Source organism: Mesoplodon densirostris, chromosome 5, assembly GCF_025265405.1.
Source record: "Mesoplodon densirostris isolate mMesDen1 chromosome 5, mMesDen1 primary haplotype, whole genome shotgun sequence".
NCBI classification, from domain to species: domain Eukaryota; kingdom Metazoa; phylum Chordata; class Mammalia; order Artiodactyla; family Ziphiidae; genus Mesoplodon; species Mesoplodon densirostris.
Window position 1 is genome coordinate 110,623,223 of NC_082665.1, and position 23,854 is coordinate 110,647,076.

General features: G+C 38.6%; 1 protein-coding gene across 7 annotated transcripts in view; it reads left to right on the plus strand.

Moving 5' to 3' along the window:
• Window positions 1–23,854, plus strand: part of LPP (LIM domain containing preferred translocation partner in lipoma) — a 688,691-nt gene that overhangs the window by 510,362 nt on the left and 154,475 nt on the right. For all 7 annotated transcript variants that reach the window (XM_060099284.1, XM_060099283.1, XM_060099282.1 and 4 more), the window contains one exon: window positions 11,993–12,119. In XM_060099284.1, the coding sequence (XP_059955267.1) occupies window positions 11,993–12,119 (127 nt within the window). The remainder of the gene's footprint in view (window positions 1–11,992; window positions 12,120–23,854) is intronic.

A 23,854-nucleotide genomic window follows, 5' to 3' on the forward strand; every position in this document is an offset into this window, starting at 1 on the left:
TTTTAAGATTTAGCATTAACCCCCAGCTTGTGTCAGAGATTGATAAAGGAAGTAGTCTTTTGAAGAGCAGTTCTACTTCTCTTGCTTCATCAAAAGTGGCCCTGTCTCTCTACTTCTTGTGCTCAGTCCACCTACATCAGAGGACGCTTGTTATTTTCTAGGTTGCCATCTTTCTACACAGTAAATACTTCATATTTACAAAACAGAAACAAACTCACAGACATAGAAAACAAACTGATGGAAACCAAAGGGGAAAGGCAGGGGAGGGATAAATTAGGAGTTTGGGATTAGCAGATACAAACTACCATATATAAAATAGTTAAACAACAGGGTCCTACTCTATAGCACAGGGAGCTATATTCAATATCTTGTAATAAACTAGAAGGGAAACGAATATGAAAAAGAATATATTTACATATATTCAACTGAATCGCTTTGCTGTACACCAGAAATTAACACAACATTGTAAATTAACTATACTTCAATTAAAAAAAATAGTTGGTATTTGTCCCTTAGGAAGTTTCCTTTCGTAGTTCAAGACTTCATAATACAAGATTAAATTCTCCTAAACATAAGTAGATAGGTCATAAAATCCCTCTGAAAAAAAATGTAGATGGGTTGAGAGGCTGAGGCAATTGTATGATGGTTAAGCATGCACTTTCTGGATTGATGACTGCATTCTGATTCCAAGTCCCCAGGTACTGTCAAGGTGATCTCTGTGCCTCAGTTTTCTCATTTGTAAAATTGGAATCTCTGATCTGATGGAGCTGCTGCGGTGATTAAATGAGTTAACGTATTTTGAACATTGTCTGGTCCGTGCTAAACTATTCAGTATACCTTAATTATTTTCAGTGTCATCAATTATAAATCAATAAATATATAAATTAAATACTTACATATCTCTACCCTTCAGAGTTTATGGAAGGAGATATTCCTTCAATAGAATTACTGTTATTTGAAGCAAGGTTGCTGATCAGTTAGAAGTATTCAATGCTATTGACCTTTAGATTCAGTATCAGAGCATGATCTATTTCCCCCTCTACTGCAGTGCTGATGAATGGCACTGAGTCATTCATATTCCCTCATCCACCTTTCTGCCACATTTGAAAGGCAGCCATAGCTCAAATTTGACAGACTGTTTGTGAGCATTTAATACAAGTCATGAGCCCCGATTAAATATTAGCACATGCCATGTATCATCTTAGGTATTACAACAGCCCTGAAATGGAAGCATTCCCTGTTCCCTGCCTGCCCTCTGACCCCATTTACAGATGAAGATGCTTATGCTAAGAGAAGTTTAAAAAAACTTGTGAAGTGTTATGCAAAATAAGGGATATAACTTGGTATTTGAACCAGCTTTTTCTGCTTCCAAAGCCCACACTTTCTCCATTACACCACAATCAATGTTTCTGAAAGTAAATGGGGCCACATTGGTCTCCAACCTCTGATATAATTAGCATCATGCTTTAATCAGTGAGGTTGACTGTCTTGATTAATCTTTATGACAGATCATGTAAGTTTCATATTTCTAAATGAATATATAGAGACAGCTGTAAATTAGTGGAAAAACACTGAGCTTGGATCAGAAGACTCATGTTTAACTCTTGGCTTGCCACTTCCTATGGGTGTGATTTTGGCTAAGTCACTTAACATAGTCACTTAACAAACCACTAACGTTGTTTGTTTCTTTGTACAGACGACACACATTCCTGCCTTGGAAAGTATTAAATAAAATGCAGTGTGCGTGTGTGTTGCCCGAGAGTTCCTTGTTGCCTGTGAAGGAGCGTGGAAATGCAAAGGCCTTTCTTCCTTTGCTTCAAGTCCCAATGCAATCTTCTCATCCCCCGTGGCGTGTTTTTGGTATGCCCCAGTCCACTGTAACTTCTCTTTCCTCTAAATTCATATCATCCATTGGAGTATTCACGTGCTATCTATTACTGTGTAGCATATCTTTAAGCATAAGAATAAGCTCTTAGGGCTTCCCTGGTGGCGCAGTTGTTGAGAGTCCGCCTGCCGATGCAGGGGACACGGGTTCGTGCCCTGGTCCGGGAAGATTCCCACATGCCGCGGAGCCTGCGCGTCTGGAGCCTGTGCTCCGCAACAGGAGAGGCCACAGCAGTGAGAGGCCCACGTACCACAAAAAAAAAAAAAAAGAATAAGCTCTTAATCAGTGCAGGCAGTGAATGATTTATATGGGCCATCTCATTTAACTCATGGGGTAAATCCTATTGACCCCATTTTATGGTTTATGCAACTAATACTTCGTAAAATGAAGCATCTTGCCCTGAGTCACACTAGTGGTAAGTGGTGGATGTGGGATTTGAATCCAAGCAGATAGCCAGCCCCTAGAGCCTATACTCTTAAGTGTCTAAACCATACTGATTACCATCAGCAGTCAGTGTTTTGCTTCGTTCTTTATTTCTCCCTCATGTGCCTTGATTTCTTGACTGAATTATAAATTCCTTGAACTGGAATTTCAATTCCAGTAATTGAGATATTGAATACACCTCAGTTATCTTGATGATTGCCATAATGCCTAATTACTAGTATTTGTGGATAATTTAATGTAGATTTCACTGAGGGTACAGTTTTTCACACTGCTTCAGTATCCTGGAAGCAAGGACTTTTGACTCCTTGCTTGTCTTTGTCTCCAGAAGCTAATCTTCCCACCATGTTGAGCTACTTTGATTTGATTTTCACAGGTCAAGCAAAAAACCTTTTCTCTGTTATTCTCATGGACACACTTCACCTGCCTCCCCGCCAAGGCCCAGAAATCCCGTGTGATCAGTGCATCTGTCAGTGGATGGACTTGTTTGCTGCGGGTGGCATTGTTACTGAACAAAACACATGCCCTTCCTTTGCATCCTAAGTGCCTTGGATTGCTGAGCAAGAACCTTTCTGACTCAAACGAAAACCACCTTGTGTTAGGTGAAATATGGGGAGTTAACCATTTGTTTGCTGGCGTGCATTTCCCACGAAAAACTCAAAAACAGAAATTCACCTCAGCCATGGAAAGTGATGTGCCAAGCGTCATATTTGTATATTAAAACCGAAAACTGATTTGCATGTTATTTCAGTGTCTTGTGTCACGTTCAGGCATCTGTCAAGCCCACTTAGATAGAAACAGCTTGTATAATAGGAAAGTGTTTCTGTGCATATCTGACTGAAAATCTAGGTGCCTTTATTTTTTTCAACAAATTGTCCCCACTTTACATTCTTCTTTTTCTTCTGGCTTTGTGTCTGAAAATGCTAAAGAAAAGACTGAAATCCCATGTCTTGTAAAGAATAGTTCTTATTTTTTAAGGGTCATCCATTTTTTTACTATATTTAGATAATTTTAAAATATTTAAAAAAAATTAATATTCCCATCATCCTAACATGAACTGTTAACATGTTGGTATTTTTTTCTTCCAGTATCTGTTTTTTTATACCTACATAGACACACATGCTGGCACCCTTACATATATATTTGTATACATTTGGCATTATCAGATAGTACTATTTTAATATCTTTCTGGGGTTTTTTTTAACATGATAATGACAAGAATTGTGAAACAATCTAAATATGTAACAGTAAGGAATTGGTAAAGCCCCAGTGAATTAGAACCATGGTCAAGGCTGCAGCCCTGGTAAGAGAAACAGTAAGATGTCTGGTTGAGGATGGCTTTTCTATGGGACAGTGCATGGAAAGTAGTGCATTGTGGTAACACTTTTCTTCCCAGTGTTAGAGCAGCTAGCCCTTTGCATTGTTCCAGGCAATCAAATAAAGATGAAATGTCTTTTCAGTGAAAGTCACTGCCAGGTACTAGTGGAGCACAGCAAAGACCAAGACCTCGTTTTGTTTGAAAACGCAACCTTGAACAACAGTTCATCCCATTCATCAAACTTTTTATGTCTTGAGTCTTGTTGAGGTGAAACCTACCAATGGAAATAATGTCTTGTCATTTTCTTTCCTTTGTTGTATCAGATCCCTTCTGCATAGCACACATAGGCCTAATTAATGGAGCAAAGAAATGCAGGTAGCTTTTAGTTCTCGTGCTGTGGAAATAGCTTCTAGTAGCCTTGTGTAGGAATCGTGTATGGTGGTATATAAGAAGGAAGCAAATTGATAGAGATCTTATCACCTGCCACAGAAGCCACTGGCTTTCTCCTTTAAGGAAGGCCTGCCTTCTTGAAGGATGGAAAGTATGGAGAATATGGGAGTATGGAGAGAAAGAGTCATGAAACGAGAACTATGAAGCAGGTTGGTAAGAGATCTTTGCTTTAGCTTCAACCTGACCCTGAGTATCTGGGACTCCTGCTTCTGACCTTTCCTACCTGCCTACCAGGTGGGAGAGCATATGTGGTTATGCCTTTTTTGCTTGGAGCTCATCTAGGCAGGAACACATAAGGGAGGCTACTTCGTTCTGAATAACCAAACATGAGCTCTGCTTTACTGTTTATCTTTGGTGCCAAAGGCTAAGAAGTAGAGAGTTTAACAATTTGGAGAGCCAGCAAAGCATACCTTCACCAAATGTCATGTATTTCAAGGTTTACAATTAAAAAGACTCAGAGGAATTACATCTCTTGCTACAACAATTAATGTGAAATTCAAATAGACTAGACTGAAGTACTTTATCAGCAGATAGAAGAGTGAAGAGTTACTGGAGAGATACTATTATCTGCAAACATTCCACTTCCAAGAAGAAAATCATCTTTGTTAGTGGTTTGTAAGGTGTCCCTCCTGGTAACCGCAACTGTAATTTAAACACAATATTATGTTTAATATTTCACAGAGCTTCTTCATATGAATTAGATATTAGTATCTTCCAGTTTATAGATGGGAAAGTCTAATCTAGAAACAAACCCTTAGGGAACTGAAATGGCGCCCTAGCTGTCAGGGCCAGAAATAAGCATGCTCCAAGCGAGGCACTCTTAAGGCTACCTTGATACTTTGGGGACTGGTGGAGTGGGCATGGAGAGAAGCCACTACCTCTCAGCTCAGCCTACGTTACCGTAATTCTCTGGTGTGCAAACACCACAGCCCCTAGGTAGACACCCAGCACTTTCCCCTGGCTGCGGTGACATCCAGCAACTCCACCAGGCTGTCATTCAGAATCATCAGTCCTTGGCTATGACTCCAAATTTGGCCTAAGAAGGGTGATTTAGGGGCATCCATGCACGGCATGAGAAAAGGAATATGAAAAACGGGTTGTAAGAAAAACAAACCTTTTGAAAGTTGAAGACTAACTGGCATGGATGTCCAAGGTAAAATCAAACTTTTAAAGCCACATTTTCTGGATGGTCTTCTTTGTGCCCTTAACCATTCATTCTCCAAGAAAATGGACCTTAGGAATAGAAGAACTAAGCACATGCCTTTCTGCTCCCATGCAGCTGTGAGGATTGTTCACTGGTGGGTTTCTAATTGTTAATAAGTGGTTCTCCTCCTCCCCCTTCCTTCTCTGAGACCCATTGCTTTAAACCTGAAGCAGGGTGGGTGTCCAGCACATCTTCTGCCTTTGGCCTGAAGCGGGGTGCCCCTTCCACTGAACAGTGAGACATTGAGCATAGAGTGTGGTAATTCAGTGAGAGTCAGAAAGTAGAAGCAGCCTCAGGAAATTGCAAACTGAAAACTTGACACAGTTAAATAAGGGGAGAAAAAAAACGAAAATATCAGAAATATATTTTTTTCTGGCAGGCTTTCAGCTCAAAATGGGGCTAATTCTACGGTTTGAAAGAAGATAATTTCAGTGTTTGTTTTTTCAAGAACACATAATTGAAGTTATTTTCCCTCTGAGAGAAGGAACCTCTTGTACATCATTGCAAGTGGACAAGAAAAATGAGAAGCTCTGGTACCTAGAGTGGTAGAGTATTCATTATCATGTAATCCCTCTGAATATCTTGGCTGCCTTTTCCCAGTGTTGTATCTGCCTGGGCGGTGATTTTCTGGTAAGGTTCAGATTTGCACTAAGTTCCAGTTACCTAGCACTCTGTAACTAGGAAGTCAACAGCAGGTAAGGACTCATGGGAGAAAAATGGCCCATGGTGAAGTCAACATCAGAGTAACCCAGAAGGCTGATGTGATGACAGATTAGGTAGCCATTTTGTAATATGGATTCTTAACACATATATTTAATTAGTTAAGTTGGTGTAACAAGGATTCAAGGAAGTGGGTGTTCTCCTAGGGGTCTTTGCTGTTTGCACCTTAGCGTAGGCTGTTTACCATGCTTCCTTTTCTCTTTAGGAGGGACAGTTCTGCTTTCCCCACCCAAGGAAGGGTGGTGGTAGGAAAGGGTGGTTAACCTTTGTATGTTCTTGATTTCATGCCCCATGTGTAGTGAAAGTTCTGTAGGCTGCAGAAACCCTGTGACCTGCCAGCTGCTTACTCAGATTTAGAATGCTGAATGAAGTTCTAGATTGTTTCAGGGGATGCTGACAAGTGGTTTAAGTCCTCATGTAAATGGAAATTTCTATAATAATGAGGTCTCCACTTGCTCAGTGTTTCTGTTTTTATAAACTACAAAGTTGCCATAAATATGTATACCTGTGATTTCACTATAAATATCTGTAAATATCTGCATATTATGGGTACAAAAATGTGATAGAGTTAAAATCAAAGGAATCTTTGAAAACACCATTTTACGCATAAACATACCGAGGCTCAGGGAATAGAAATGATTTGATCCAAATGACTGGACAAGTTAAAGGTGGAACTAAGATTAGAGAGATAAATAGGTCTTTTGACTTAATAGGTTCTGATGTAAGAAAATACAAAACACTTCAAATACCATGAAGTGTTATATAAGTATGATGGATACAGTTATTTGTGCTATTCTTAATCTGGCAGAGTTTTTTTCTCACCAAGCAGATTCTGTCCATATGCATTTTATTTGCAGAAACAGTCCTTATTTTTGCACAGTCTCATCCATAACCTTTACCAGGGGCCTAGATCCAAATTTGGCTGTGGTATTCATATTAGGCCTTCCCCAGAATGATAATCAGCTGGGCCCCTGGCAAGGAAAGAACCATGGCAGAGAAGAGTCTGCTGTAGATACTTGGACATTTTCTGTGTCAGGAAAAAATATATATTTTTTCACATCTGAGGAAAAAATCTTCATTGTAGAAAAAGGAAAGTATAAATAAAAGGAATGTAAACCACTGCCCATCACTTTTAACCATTAACCTCTGAGCATATTTCTTTCCAGTCTCCCTTCTGTAACAGTTCGAGGCAAGCCAGCCTGGTCAGTGGATGGCTCTCCTCCAGGAGTGAGCTCCTTTCTTCCTATGCCTCATATGGCTGTATCTAACTGTAAGGGAGAATGGAAAATAATCTAGCTATGTGCTCAGAAGGAAGAGGAAACACATTTTGCTGAGGAGTTAGCAAATTTACATAGTACATATCAAAGTTCTTTTAAAGCATATTAACCATTAAATTGCTCAGAAATACCATAATGTCTGGTTGCATTTTTTTAAGTCATCATTGGCTTTGGGTTTGAGATATTTGCCAATAGGCATATTTCAGAAGCATGACTTTAGTAACGTCAGCCCACCATTTTAAATCTCCTAAAGATTATCTGTTGCCTAAAACAGTCTTGACTTTGACCACAACCCATTTCTCTAGCCTCTTCCTAGCTCTGTTCTTCCTCTACTTCTTAACATTTTTGCTAATATTCATGTTCTTTCATACATACTGTTCTTGGAATATCTTTACTGTTTTTCTCTTTCTTTTTTCCTTTTCTTCTTTCTTTCTTTCTCTCTCTCTCTCCTTCCTTCCTATCTCTCTCTCTTCTTCCTTCCTTCCTTTCTTTCTCTCTCTCTCTGCCTCTCTCCCTCCTTCCTTTCTCTCTCTCTTCTTCCTTCCTTCCTTTCTTTCTCTCCCTCTCTGTCTCTCTCTCCCTCTTTCTCTCTCTCTCTTTCTTTCTTCCTTTCTTTCATCTGGTAAAATCCAGTTTATCCTTCAATATCAAACTAAGTGGTCACCTCCTTTCTGGCAGTGTTCTGTTATCTCAGAACACTGAATTCATGCCTGTGTTTTTGTACTTACACTTTATGGTAATTACCTATTTTCATGTCTCTCTCTTCCTAAACTGAGTTGTCAGAGGCAGGAATCCTGAATAATTTGACTTTATAATGATAGTGCTTAGTACTTGGCATTTCCTTAGGAAAAGTATGTTAAGAGAATTGTGAAGGAATTCTCTGAAATTTATTTCTCAATAATTTCATCTGTGGGTCATGTAATGTCTTTTTTTTTTCTTTTTTTGCCTTTACTAGGAGATCCAGGCATTTCAAGGAATGCACATATTAGTGATTAATATTGATACTTATAAGAATGTCTTTTTCTTAGAAAAGGCTAGAGGCTGTGTTTATATTTGTTTTGTAGTGCTTTTGTTTCACTATTTAGCAGTAAGCCTCCACTCTGAAAAACATCTTTGCTTATTAGATAATACAATCAGTATTTTAAAATCCAAATGACTATAGTGATAGAGCTGGACGGCTTGGAAATAACAATATTGGAATCCAGCAAGGCATTGAAGTGGAGCCAAAACACAGCCATCTCAGCATACCTAGTCTCAGTCAGGGCTCTGCTGGCTTTCAGGGCTGGTACTGTGCACAGCATTGCTCAGTTATCTTTTCTGAGCCTCAATTTCCTCATCCATAAAATAGGATTATATATCACACAGGGCTGTTGTATAAACATTTGAGATGACATATGTGAAAGCAGGCACTTTGAAAAGGGTCATATGGATACAAGGAACTGTTATTATGTCACAATGAATATACTGCTGATACTATTCATATTTCTACTTCTGAAGAAATAAAAAACAAAATAATTTATCACATCCCCTGCCAGCCCTCCCTCACCCCCCACTTATAAATTTTCAATTGTGTTTTATTGCCCAGACACAATTTTAGAAGCTGCTTATTTAGAAATGATTTGGACACAATTATTAATTTTTCCTAGGATGTGTTGAGTCCTAAGCACTCCCGGGAGAGAGAAATTGAAAGGGATCTCTTCATCACAGTGAGAAAGTGCTAAACTACTACTTACGAGACTTGAACCCTGAAGAAAGTCCTGAGCTATATCTTCCTGGGTGTGAGAGACAACTGGGAAGAACTTGACTTTTTACCACTATGTATTCCACAGATGTTGAGTATTACCCACTGGAGGTGGGGGCAGTGGGGAGAGTTCTCTAGCCAAATAAGGTCCAGAAACACTGGAAAGATGATCTCCTGGGGTCTTTATTCAGAAGGAATACCAGGAATCCAAGATCATCAATATATGAGATTAGAATCTAAAAGAAAGGAGCCTTTCCAAACTTCAGAAACAGTATCACAAGCAAATAGGAAGGAGTATTTGTAGAATAAAAGGTATACTATACGTATTGTTTCTTAAAATCTGTGAAATACTGACAAGTTAAGTACTTTGAAATTATGCCTCTGCTTGAAATGTAAGTGCTAAAGGTAGAATCTCAATTACTGGCTCCTATTTACAGAGGACAGACTTGGCTTTCTTGCTGCCTTTGTTTATATGAAAAGGGAAGCCAGCAGATTTTAGGGCCAAACAATAATAAATTGTGTCCATTCCCTGAGGGTTCACCCTAAGACTGGAAGAAGGAATTATCAGATTTTCTCTACTAGTTGTTGATTTAAATTAAAACAGCCACCACCATTAATATTTCATACTTTTCTAGCACATTCTCTATGGAAAGCAATGTTTGGTTGGAAAAGAATACATAGAATTTAGAGTCAGGTAATACCAAATTTGAGGCTCAAGTTCTCTCTTAATTGCAAACCTGCAAAAAACAAGTTGTAGATAATTTTCCTATCTTGTCTTCAATGTTGTCACCTGAACTGGGATAGTCCCCTCCCTCAGAGGCAGGTTGGGGGATCTAGAGTCCCTTGGTTGCCATGGCTTGAAAGTAGTTAAGCTCTATTTAGCATGAAATGCAAGCTATCTCATCTTTATTCTAACAAAGACTGTGAGGTAGCATTGCAAGCCCATTTTACAGAAGGGGGTCTCAAGTTCAGACAGGTTCACAAGCTCATCTCATTAAATCTGTCTCCAGCCACAATGCCACTGCCACACCATATATCCCTTCGCTATCTCTGGCCATAATAACTTTATGTTCTTATATGAATATTTCTGTAAAATTTTCTTGAAAGTTGATAGCATGTATGAGCAATTTGAAGTTTAATTATACTAGCAAATCACTCCTCCAATGCTTATATCTGCATACACTCCCCCCAATATAGTGTGCTTTATAGAACTGATGATCACTTGTGTCTGTCTTTCACCCTCACTAGACTCCAGTCCTTTCAAAGACAAAGACTGTGTCAAATACGTCTTTGTGTTCCTCCCTGATGCTTGCAGAGGGTACACAAAATAGGCACTGTAAGAACGTGTGCATAAACTAATAAGCAAAACAAATATGAATGAGTCAAGAACTTCTTTAACCCTCACACTAACTCAATAGGGCACGCATTATTTGCGGTTTAGAGGAGGCCCTGAGATTAATGTTTAGGACAAATGAGTGAGTCTAGGATGGGCTCTTGTCCTGGCTTTATCCTAATTAACCCTGCCCGATCTTTCTGGGTGTCAATTTCTTTACCTCACAATGAGTAGGTTGAGGTAATGATCCTACAGATGCCAGATGAAAGATAATTAGAGAGAAAAGGCCAAATAGGTACCAATCAACAATTTCACATATGTTTAGAAGGCATTTCATGCCCTAGCCGTAACACAAGTAATTAATACCCTTCTTAGTTGTTGAAATGTTGCTGGTAATAATAATGAAACTTTTGTACAAGGATTTGTTCTTCACAGGATTGTCACATCCAAGAACTCATTTGGTATAGTGAAGATAACGGGTGAATGAATATGCAGCTTCAAGTCTTGTCGAACTGATTCTTGTAAACTATTCATGAAAGGAGAAACTCTTGGTCAACAATTTTAAGAGCGCATAAAGATCAAGGCAGTGCATTCCCAATGTCAGCTCTTCCCATTTGCCATGGGGAATATCATCACTGATATTTCTAAACCTTTAACAGTCTTTTTATTTTTAATACTTTGAAGATACTGGGGTGTAATATCGGAAGTGGTCAAAGTTATAATATAGGCAAAGGAAAATATAACAAATTCCCTCTTATTTACATAGCACCAGCTATTTTACATCTGGCCTCTGGTCTTTCTTCTTTCTTTACATACTTTAGATTCTTGGTTGATCACCTCAAGTGTTCTTTCACCTGGCATTTGATTCCCTTGCATTGCTTTAATTCAGGCACATCCGCCTATTTAATACCAATCCAGTGTTTACTGCTGCTGATTTACCTCCTCATTTGACATCTGGTTGTTTGCAGTGCAGGGGTGGTCTAGTGGGGTGGGGCAGGGGGGTTACTCAACCTCCTTAACTGGAACACAAGGCCCTTCACTTTGTGGACCCCATGTACCCAATAATAGGAGTTCCGTATGCCACCTGGCTTCTTCCTCACCTGAATGTAAAAAAACTTCAACGTTTATGGTTCCTCTCCTTTAGCTGAATAAATCCTAGTCTGTGCTGATGCCTCTCCTCTGGAATTCTTCCTCTCCAGCCACGTGGGAGTCCCCTTTGTGCTCTGATTGTGCACTTTCTACAGTTGCTTTATCTTTAATTACTAGGGTGCCTTTATCTCTTACTTGACCGTAAGCTCTGTAAGGGAAGAGACTCAGTTTCTTCATCTTTTTTTATAAATCTACAACTGGCACATAATGACTGCTTAGCAACTGTTGAATGAAATAGAGTCCTATTCTTTGTAAACATGGATTTCTAAGCCTGATACATGGCTCATCTATATAAGGCAAGTGAGTGAAGTAGTGCCCCCAAGGTCAGACACTGAGTAGCTGATAAAACCAATTCTAAACCCAGGCCTCCTAATAGCCCTGTCCAGTGCTTTTTCCTCTACAGTGCAAACACTACCTGATTGCCTTGGTTGATGTCTAGGTTGCACTTAAAGGACTGTGTTTTCTGCCTTTCAGAGTGGACAAACAGGATCCATGGGGCCTCCGGCTGTCCCCTCCTCATTCCGCCCTGAAGATGAGCTCGAGCATCTAACCAAGAAGATGCTGTATGACATGGAAAATCCACCCGCTGATGAATACTTTGGTGAGTGGGGTCTAGGGCTGAGTTCTGAAGTAAAGGTTCTGTTCTGTTTTCCTTAATTAGTAATTAGGAATAGTACTGGCTCCACTGGTAAAAGCTTTGAGTCTGGATGCGTTGGAGTTGGTATGCATGTACACACACACCTGAGTGTTCTGGAAATTGCTTTGTGAGACTGCTGTAAATATGATGTCTGTTTAGCTTGGACTAAAATTTCAGGGGTAATGCAGAGTTTCTTGAATATAAATTTGATTTTAAAAGTTAATTTTTGACAATTTATTAGCTTCTTATTAGGCATAAATAGGGTTTCTGTGTGTGTTCAGGTCTCTCACTGATCTAAATGTTCATTTACAAAATGTGAAATCGGGTAGTATCTAAACTTTGTGCTTTCAGTCCTTTCCCTATTTAGGAAAAGTTGTTCCCTTTGTATTTTTTTTAACTTCTCTCTCCAAACCTGTGAATAATTATCAATGGTTAATCCATCCAGTCCATTTGTGTAATGTGAATTTATGAACTATACGCCAAGTATGAGGTGTTAAAGATACATAACCTATCCTCAGGGAGGTTGGAATTATTTAGAAAAGATAAGAAAAACAAACAATTGCTAATCTAGGTAGAAAGCTATGAGGCATAAGAGAGGCTTAGGTCAAATATTACAAAATGTAAAAGCTCTATTCATCAAGAACATCGGGAATGCTTTTGAGAAGAATTGGTGGTTCTTGAACCTGGACTCAAAGCAGTGCCTTTCAGATTTTCTGTTTTCTCCCTAATCTGTTGGAGACCAATATTTCCATAGAGTACAATTAAAATTAGTTACTAAGAAAATGAAATAAACAGAATACAAAATGGAAGAATGAGTTTTACCATTATTAGATTTAACAGGAATAAATTACTCTATTAAATTGCTATCATATTTTCTAAATACTGTCTGTACTTGTCTCATCACAGAGTGTCTTAGTCAGATAGGAATCTGTAGATCATTCTGAGTAGCACTGCTTTTGAGGCATCTGGAGAGAGGATATTACATTTGGGGAGCAGTGGAAGCAAAGGCATAGAGGTGGAAAAAGTGCACGGGACTTCTACTTCTTCATACACTTCCTATTTTCCTGCCTTCCCACTTGCTTCCTATTTGGGAAGATGTAATGACAGGTAAACTGAGGGCACAAAGCCACATCATAAATGCACTGGGTTAAAATATGAAAAACATGACATTTCTTTGTATGCAGGAGACAGTGTAGCTTAGCTAAAAGAGCACAGTAGTGGGGATAAAGAGTTCTGGTTCTGGTTCCTTTTCTGCCTTTTACCAGCTAAGCAATATTGGCCCGTTCCTCAACTGCCTCAACCCCATTTCCCACCTTGGTGAATCATAGGTGTGAAGCAAATGTGCTTTAGCATTTCTTTCATAGTAAGTTCTCTGTAGAAACAGCATTAATGCAGAGAAGTACATAAAACTAAAAGTTAAATGTAAGTTGATATAGATTAGCACAAATGCAGAGAGAATAGTTAAAAAAAGTCTCTAGTTATGTTATACTAAAAGTATATCACGCTCTTGTCATTGACGTGGGAGAAGGGCTTATATTGGAGCCTAAGGTAACTTTTTTAAAAAGCTTATTAAGAGTGAAAAATAAGGCCTCTGTATTAAGGTATACCAAGCACAAAAACTAACATACCAAATATACATGCTTCAATTTTCACAGCAACAAAATAGATAGCAATAAAAAACATTGAACATAGGTAGTAACTGTGTTAATGAGTATATATTAATCGCTCTGGGAGATCAATTAAATATTATCTTTGCCTTCAAGAACTGTCCTAGCTCTACTACTCACTAGCTTAGACAACTTGAACAAATTGCTTATTCTCTACGTCTTTTTGTTTTGCTTTATCTATAATGTGGAAATAATGCCTAGTTTATACTTTTATAGTGAGTACTGAATGAAATATTTATAGAAAGCACTTAGCCAAGTTCTTGGCATGTAGAATATGCTCAATAATCAAAGTTATCCCATGCTTTACTAAAGAAAACAAGATATGCCCATTAAAAAGCCATTAATAATACGTGATTTAAACTGAAGTTCCTAGCAAAAATAGAACATATGTCACCTATTGGTAAATAATCATTGCCAAATGAGTATTACAAACCATGAGAGAGAATGTGGAATAATGATAAGTTTTATTGAGTGCTTACAATATGGCAGCACTGTTATACAGTATGTACTTTATTAAGAATTAACTCATTTAATCCTTACAGAAAAAAATATAACCCTGTGAAGTAAATGCTATTATTATTTCCAGATTAGGAAATCAGGGCACAGAAATGTTAAGTAATCTGCCCAATACCAACAGCTAATAAGTTGCAGGACTGGATTAGAATCCAAACTCCAGGTCTATGCTTTTTTTTTTCTTCTAAAACTTTTTCCACAGCTTTGTTGAAGTAAACAAAGTCACATAATTAATGTATACAATTTGGTGGGTTTGGATGTATGTGTACGCTTATATTTGCCATCACCACAACCAAGGTAATAAACATATCCTTCACTTCCAAAGTTTAGTCTGGATATTTAGGAAGGGTTTTACAGAGGAGATCAGCTTTGGACAGATGGAAAATAAGAGAAGGGCATTCTCTTCTAAGTAGATAGAATGAATAAAATATAAATTGAGGCCAAGATTTTTTAAGGAAAATTACTTTATACGGCAGATATCCACCAAGGGCCTATTATGTGCAGGCTACTGTGCTAGGTAGGTGTTGGAGACATGTGGAGCTAGGGAGACGTGGGTCTTACCTTTAAAGGAGTTTATAGTCTTAAGAGAGGATGTGTAAGGCGTTGTGGTGTTTAATCCTAACATGAGACAGAAAGCGACCAGTAACTTATTTGAAGTTCAGCCAAAGTACTTTGAGAACTGAGAAGAAAGGAGAGAGAACATTGTGAGGCAGGAATGGAAAAGTGCTTGTGGAGTGGATAGCCTTTGGGTTGTTTTTAAAACTACGGTAATAGAGATTTGGAAGTGCGATGATAGTAGAGAAGTGATGTCATTTCTGAGGAGTAGAATTTTAACATAATAGGCAATAAAATCATTGGAATGAGGTACCCATGTGGGATGGAACAAATTTTGGGAAATAAGGTAGGAGAGGTAGGCTGGGACCAATGGCCTAAAGACTAAGCACTTTATCTTATGCAATGAATGCTGCACGTTGAGATCAAAGGTTATGGGAACTGTTTGATGAAATGTGGTTAAGAATGTGGATTCCAAAGCCAGAATGCTTTGGTTTGAATGCCAGCTCTACCTCTCACTGGCTAGATAAAAGCAGGAAGCAAAGGATGGGTTAACAGAACTATGGTTTACTGTTCTACTCAAACATTAAACATTTCCCGAACATGTTTTCCATGCCTGCTGCTGTGTGCAAGGGACACCAAGCAGAGTCTCTGCCCTCAGGGGATTCACAAGTTCTGGGAAGGACAGGAGAGAGGCAGGTATGTAAGGAATGTCAGTGCAGCAAGGGGTGCAGCACTGTGTTGGGTCTGCCTGAGGCACTAGGTGAGCATAGAAGACAGAGTTAAGTCTGAAGATGAGAGAAGGAAGGCTACATGATAATGTGTTTGTAACAGAAGGGCCTGACCCAAGGGAGATGAAGAAGAGTCATCTCTTGTTCTCTATCAGAATTTTACCTGCGTTCCATTCTGGGCTGGAAATAGCATTGCTAATCACCACCTTAAAAGAACTTTTCACTCTTGTGTTAACATGCCCAGCCCCAACTCAACCCCATCACCTTTTCTATCACTTTGCCTATTTAATGCTGGAATTTTCATTGACACTATAGCTGATTTGCTGAAGGTCATTAAATGCTTTCATGTCAAAGATCTCCTACTAGATTATGAGCTGCACCAGTGAGTGAGAGGGAACAAAATGTAAATAAATGGTGTCAATGGAATAGATTCCCCTGTGGTCATGTTCATTTTTTTCTGTGCAGCCCCTATTTTCTTTTTCCTTGAGTGGAATAATTCATAAATATATTTGTTTTTTGTTTTGTTTTTCATTATGGAATTTCCCATTACTCTTAGCAGTTTTTCTTTGTTTGAAGAACTATAATTATGGCATGCTTCAAAGTAGGGGAGAAATATCAAAATATCACCTCACAGGTGACTTAAGTCAAAGGAGAAAAGATACCTTCACAAATAGAGAGTTTGGAAACTTTCTTAATCCAAGTGATGAAACTTAACATCACCAATAATGGGACAAAATGACATGTGCCAGCTGATATGATGTAGTAGAAAGTACACATCATCACCTGTGTAACATAGTCTTGCTGAAATATTTAACCTGAAATCCAACCATTAGGAAGTAGACAAATCCAAATGATGTGCCATTTTTCAAGACAATTGTCCTGAATTCTTTAAAAACGTCAAGATTAAAGAAAATGAAAAAAGACATGCCATTCAAATGCAAGGCATGCATCTTGATTGAATCTGGATCAAAAAAACAAAGTATTGGGGCTTCCCTGGTGGCACAGTGGTTGAAAGTCTGCCTGCCGATGCAGGGGACACGGGTTCGTGCCCCGGTCCGGGAAGATCCCACATGCCGCGGAGTGGCTGGGCCCGTGAGCCATGGCCACTGAGCCTGCGCGCCTGGTGCCTGTGCTCCACAGCGGGAGAGGCCACAACAGTGAGAGGCCCATGTGCCACAAAAAACAAAAAGAAAAACAAACAAAAAAAACCCCAAAGTATTTAGGGCAAGTTTAGAGAAATTTAAATATGAACTATATATTAGATAATACATCAATGTTAATTTTGTGGGTATGGTAATGGCATTGTGGTTATATAAGATAATATCCTTGTTTTTAGGAGCAAAATGTTGAAGTATTTAGGGTAAAGTGTCATTATGTCAGCAACTTATTTGAAACAAGATAGATAGATGTAGAGATATTATGAGGAGGGCAGAATCTCTTCAGATTATAACAATGAGAGATACTATAACTGCACAGCTACGAAGGATACCCTTTCTCCCCCCCAGGAGTATTGAAGCCTATCACAAATGAATTATCTTTTATTTTTTTATGTGCCACACGGCATACGGGATCTTAGTTCTCCAACCAAGGATTGAACCTGTGCCCCCTGCAGTGGAAGCACCAAGCCCTAACCACTGGACCGCCAGGAAAGTCCCACAAATGAATCATCTTAACACTCCCTTCTTGGGCGGGAGAAATAGAGAGTCATTCCTATATCTTGTAAACTTGACTGTTTTAAAATTTCCCTTTCTTGTTTATCTGTTTCTTTATTTTCTACTGGACACATACCCTTTCTATTGTTGGTGAGATGATAACGATTGTGGTGGAAATGATGAAAGCTATATTTACTTAAAGCTCTACAAGTTTAAAAAGCCCACTCCCAGTCATGTTCTGACTCATATATCTGGCCATGAAGTTTTCATTTCTCTGATGAGGAAACAGAGATTCAGAGAGACTCAATGAGTTGTTCAAGTCACACAGCTATAAGTTTTAGGATTTCGACTTATTCTTCAGATCGCAAGTCCATTCTGATTCATTACCGTTACAAAAAGGCATAAGCTGTTCCTGTAGGTAGCTATTCCTGCCTCATGTCATCCTTTACCTCCTGGACTCATGATCTTTAAGTAAGAGACCAACTGTTCTGAGGGCGTCTGTAGCCCAGACTTCAGTGTCACTGGCAATATACTTTGACTATCTTTAACTCCTGAATTAACTGATGTGACACTAAGCATAGGCTTTCTGCCATGGCTCAGATACATACTGTAGGGAGATAACCCATCTAATGCCTCTCTATCAGCCATGTTAGCTGACTGTTGACCTTAAGGGAAAGCAAATCACTAAAAATCACTAAGAGCTATAGTGATTGTTTCCTCAAGTCATTTCTTGATAAAATATTACAAGCTGGAACCTTCAATTGAGTCTGAGCTAATTTTTTTTAATGATTTCTTCTGAAAATGTGCTAGTTTTAGTGCTTCCATGCCCTTCCTTTTACATCTTCATCAAAAATTGTATCTGTTGCATTACAGTATTAGCTAAATGCCATAGCAGATGAATCATAGTAGAGCAGTATGATAAGTCCAGATCTTTGAAGGGAAGATAGCCTCTCATGTTCTGAACATTTTTCATCTACTTGGACTTGAATTTTGGCTGTAGCAGATTCCTAAGTGTCTTTCCATTAGCAAGTGTGTACTTGAGTGGGCCTAGAATGCTGTGCTATAGGGGGAAGAGAGGAAATATAGAAGAAAGTTGAAGGTAAGGAGAAATTCTCATCTAATTCAGTTAACCAGGCAGTAGATCTTTAGTTTACATCATTTGCAAGACTACAGGCCTTGGTTCAAGTGCTTGCATCTTGGAGCAACCTGTTTCCCTGGGCAACTAGAAAACTATGTTTCTACTAGAGGAGATTCTCAGTGCCAGGTGTAGATACATAGAAAGAACAGGGGGTGATGAACTATAAATTACTATAATTTAGGGTAAAGTTCAGAACTTAAAATAGGAGAGGGAGGATTTTTAAATTAGCTATTAAAATTAATGGGGGAGAAAGTTTTCATTGCTAGAAAATTAGGGAGCTTACAGGGCTAGTGGCCAGCATTTGGAGCTTATATTTTTCAGATAGTTTTGAGGGAGAAATGTAAAGGAAAGTTGAGTTTGTCTCTAGATATCCTTGAGCCATGCCTGTGAATTTATGCAGGTGTTCTCCATGTTGGTTGGTTTACCTAGAGCCTCTAAGTTTTGTGTTTTCATTCATTTTGAAAGAGAAAGCATGTTTGTAGGTGAGAAGTTCCATGTCTCAATCTGTGGCCATGGCATGATTCTCTCCAAAATAATGGTGTTCTGTCTGTACAGACCCTAAGGCAGAAGGCTACAATCTTGGAATACAGTATCTCTGGAAATGAACAATGTTATATATCTGAGGATGGACTAAAAATATCTACCAGCTTATTTTTAAGCAGGAAGCTGTAATTATCTTGGCAGTGTTTACATGGTGTTGTCTTATTCCTTCTTCCAAAAAAAAACTGAAGTGTGTGAGTCTTAATATTGTTTAGTGAGCCATTTGAAGAATCCCTATGCCTTTAGAGCAGCACTAGGTAAATTCTCTTCACAGAACTTGGCATTTATCTAAGAATTTTTTTGTTTATCTCTTGAGCATTGTTAGTGAGGCATATTGTGAGTTTTTGCATAAAGCCAGAAGTTGGTTCTAGGGGAAGTAGGCTTTATTGCTTCAAAGGACAGGTGGACAGGGTGGAAGATATGAGGCAGTGGGGACCTGGCATGTGTCAAGCCCTAAGAGAAGAAAAGCATGGAGGGGAGTGTGCTATGAGTACTTTACTGATAAAATGACCTCACCATACTTGGTACTATATATCTTCTCAATTGAGAGCAAGATGGAGGTCCAAAGGATGTTCGTGAGTAGAAGCAGAGTGCCCCAAACAATGGGGAAGATGGTTTATTTCTTTTCTATTCTAGTAAGACCAAAGGATAAGTGAGCATGTCTAGAGGACTTGGACTAAGAGGCTTAGGAAACTGGAAACCACTATTTGAGCTACAGTTGAAGGAGTGGAGAAAAGGAAACCTGGAGCCCTGAAAGCTATTGGAGAACTGCCATGTCGAAAAGGTACTAGACTTAATATGTGTTATTCCAAAGTTAGCTACAAAGGCAAGTGAGGGGAAGCTGGCAAATTTACATTCGGTATAATGAATTAACATGTTTAACAGACAGAAGAAATTTCTTGGAAGAGCGTAGGCCAAAGCCCAGTAACCCCTTGTTGGGGAAGTGGTGAAAGGTACTCAAGCATTCAATGGACTATGAGATTAGATTTCAAAAATACTTGTCCAACTCTGATATTCAGTGACTTAGGTGTCTCAACTTGCGTGGGAATCAAGCTCTTGTATCTAACTTCTAGTGCTACCCCCAGCTTATCATGATTATTACATGATTACAACTAACATTTATATAGTGCTTTGTAAAGCACTTTTATACTTGTTATATAATTTAATTTAAACTAGACAGCAGCCCTGCAAAGCAGACAGTATGTTTATTTCCATTTGGTATATGAAGAAACGGGATCTGTGTGATTAAGGGACTCCCCATGCCTCAGAGCCCTCTGCCGCCCCTGCTAGTCATAGATCCCATTAGCATCAGAATTCCACAGGGGCCCAGGCCTACTGATCCCAGATCCTGTTCTCTTTCCACCCCATCATGCTCTCTTAGCACCATGTTACTGGATTGGTCATAGACTATGAGATAAATCAGTGAACATACTCTGTGTTTTAGCTTCTTCATCGGTACAAGGAACAATGTGATTGCTTTGAAAAGTTTTTAGAGGGTTTCAACTGGCAAGTGCTAAGTAATTTGTATTTCATTGTTTTTATTATTTTGTGTCAAGGAAATGGTTTCCAAAGTGCTCCTGTCAATTACAAACTAGAAAGTGATTCCAAGTGGGAGCTGCCTTTAGTACAGATGGAACCTGAAACCGTAAGGATCTTATTTTCACAGAAAAATAACCTAATTAATTAAAAACCCCAAAACCACAATGGAAGAATAAGTAGAAAATAAGTGGTTTAGAGAAAAGGTGGTATTGATTTGGGAAAAAAAATGGATTTCTTGGTTTTGTTTCTCTCTAGCTTTTTGTTTAAGGTCTCTGTGGGTCATGGGAATAGAATGTTTTCTATTAATGAGACATATTTGATGTATTTCCTTTTGTGGTAGTGATTTCTGGTAAAATGTTTGCTTGGGGCAATATATGGTCACAGCACTAAATAAATAATAATCCTAAGCATTTTATGTGTTCTATCTTAGCACACATTAATTTTTAATTAATTTGGCTACATAGTGTGTTTTTAAGCATCGATTTGGAAACCTAGACTTGTAGTATCATAAAGAATAATTTAATCTTAGAAACTATCTAGGACAACCTTTCATGTTCCAGAAAACTAAAGCCCAAATGACTCATTCAAGGTCATACAGCTGGGAGTGATTTGAACTCTATGGCCAAAATTTCTTTTCTGAACAAAGAACAGAAATTAGTCTCTGATGGTAAGAAGAGGAACGGCAGGGCTGTTCACAAAGGTAAGGGAGTAGGTTGGGCCTGCTATTTTTGTGAACCCAGACGCGGTGACACCTTATTCAAATTTGAGTTAAGAACACATTGCCCTTAAAAATGATAAAATAAAATGATAAAAACTTGTTAGAACCTTTGTACATATACTGTCCTTATCTCCTTGATTTTCAAATATAAATGAACTGAAGAGATTGCCAATATCCTCTTTTCTCATACTCATCAAGTCACTTACTTGTAGTCCTTATTGTTTACCTCACTAGTATATAAGTCTGATTGAAGGTAGCTTTTGTTTAGTACACTGCTGTGACCCCATCTTTGGTCCTAGATCAATTCCTGGCACATAGTAGATATTTAGTGTTTAATTAATTAATTAAATCATGAATAAAAATTGTGAGCAGACATTCCATATTCCTTGTGGCAGGACATGGTATAAAATACAGAGGGAAAATACTTCATTTATTTAACACCTTATGGAATCTTAAAATGTTACAGCTAGAGGGAATCTTAAAGACTATCTAGGAAAATCCTCTCATCTTTAGATATTGTGAAAATAAGGGAGTTTTCTAGGTTTACAAACTAATTAGTAACAGAGCCATGGATTATAACTCAGACTTTCTCATTCCTTTTTTAAATCACTTAAAGGCACTAGAGAATGTTTAAGGTAGAACAGCACATGGTTGCTACGATCATTGAACTTCAGTCAAAATTAGATTGATACCCTTGGACTTGATCTCTTTTCCGTGTGTTTTCTTTGAAAATTAAAGATTGAAATTCGTCAATGGATAGGTTACATAGTTAGGATTTTCTTTTTTAAGTTCTAAATCATATTTTCTTCCCTCTGGGATTCCTTTGTGGTCCTTGGTTCCCAAGACAATCTCTTACCTCCTCAATTTTCTTCTGTTCTAATCTAATTGGGTCAGATGGGCAGGGCATCACACTGAAAAAAAAAAATCCTTTCTCCATGTTTACATGTTTTTTCCCTAGCAACCAGTTATAAAAGACCATTCTCTTATATTACCACCCCTTCAAGGCTGGGAAGACTCACCCAGGATTGGTGTTTCATACATACAGCAGATACTCACTCATTCTGTTGCATTGGGATCACCATTCTCTTTATCAAAGAATGAAAAAAAAAGTATAAAAGAGATTTTTACTTTAAAATCAAGCATCCTTTACCTAATAACTGTGGAAATAAGCTTGATGTCCTGAGAGAGAAAGAGCTGGAGGGGCACACAATGTGTATGGCAAAAGAAAGTTTCAACTTGTAGGTTGTCTGTGGTTGTGTACTGAGACATGCAGAGCTGAGACCCAAACCTACAAGTGCTAATTACGCATTTTCTGATCTTAAACACACAAATACAGATAACTGTGAACTCAACTCCCTTTCCTTTGCAAACCACGCTCCTTTCCCCCAACCTGAACTTTCCCCACAACTTTCTCTAAAACCAGATAATCATCTCCTTCCAGACTTTGAAGTGACATTAGAATTGTCAGAAGGCATAATTAATTGACTGTCAGCAAAGCCATTGTTTGAACATCTGCAGAGTTCTACTTGGTAGGCATCTGTTGTACTTTCAATTGAACCGATTCACTCATCTTCAAATATTTACTGAGTGCTTGCAATATACCAATCATTGAAGTGTGTGCTATGGGAGAGAAAAGAAATAAGGTAACATAATGACCAAGGAGAGAAAGCATTTGTTCAATCCTCTAGCACCAAGGGCTTTGATGGAAAACAGATTTCATGACTGGAAGTGGAAAATACATTCTTTTTCATTCAGGTTCAGGGGCTTTTGCCACTATTGCCAGCTGGCCTGTGCCAGATAAAATGCCAGAGGAGTCCACCTATTGCTGGGGAATAGAGAGACCTATTGGTGAAGCACTGTTTGTGGACAGAGTTCTCAGCAAAGACAATTGAATGCTTTAAGAGAAAAGCGAGCAGAAAATATCCAAGGCCGATAAACTGGGAAATCCCACAAGCAGGTCCAAATTTAATGACCTTATCCTGATTTTCTTCCTAGTTCTCACGCTGATGCCAGTCATGTTACACTAAATTCTCCCAGTTTCATTACAGCACTGCACAGTTCTGATCTCAGTCCCCATTTGATTCTCTGACTATCAAAATTTCAATTTATATCAGTCCTGGACCTGGCTCCACTCCTACCTGGAAGTTAACATCATTTGTTAAAATTCAACAAGAAGGAACACAAACACTGTGCAGGAGTGACTTGTTGAAGGAGGCTAAGATGATACAGTAGGCAGGAGGTAATTGAAAACAGTTACTAACATCTACTGTCTCGCTCTCCACACACTCACACAGACACATACAACACTCAGACACACACAGACACATTCACACACACACTCTCACACAGACACACACAGACACACACACAGGGACACACAGACACACTCACACAGACTCACACAGAAACACTCACACACACACTCACACAGACACACACACACCATTCAGCCCTAGGATCATGGCACAGTTAGAGAGCCGGCTATAAATCTTCCAACTTGAAAGCTTCCCATTCTTTGGTCATTGGAGGCCAGCTTCATAATTTTCACCACATATGCAAACCATCTGTACTATTATTTGCCTAACATTTTTGTTTAAATCAATTCATTTATTTTTTAACCTATTTTGTCTTCATTCATGTCAATAATAT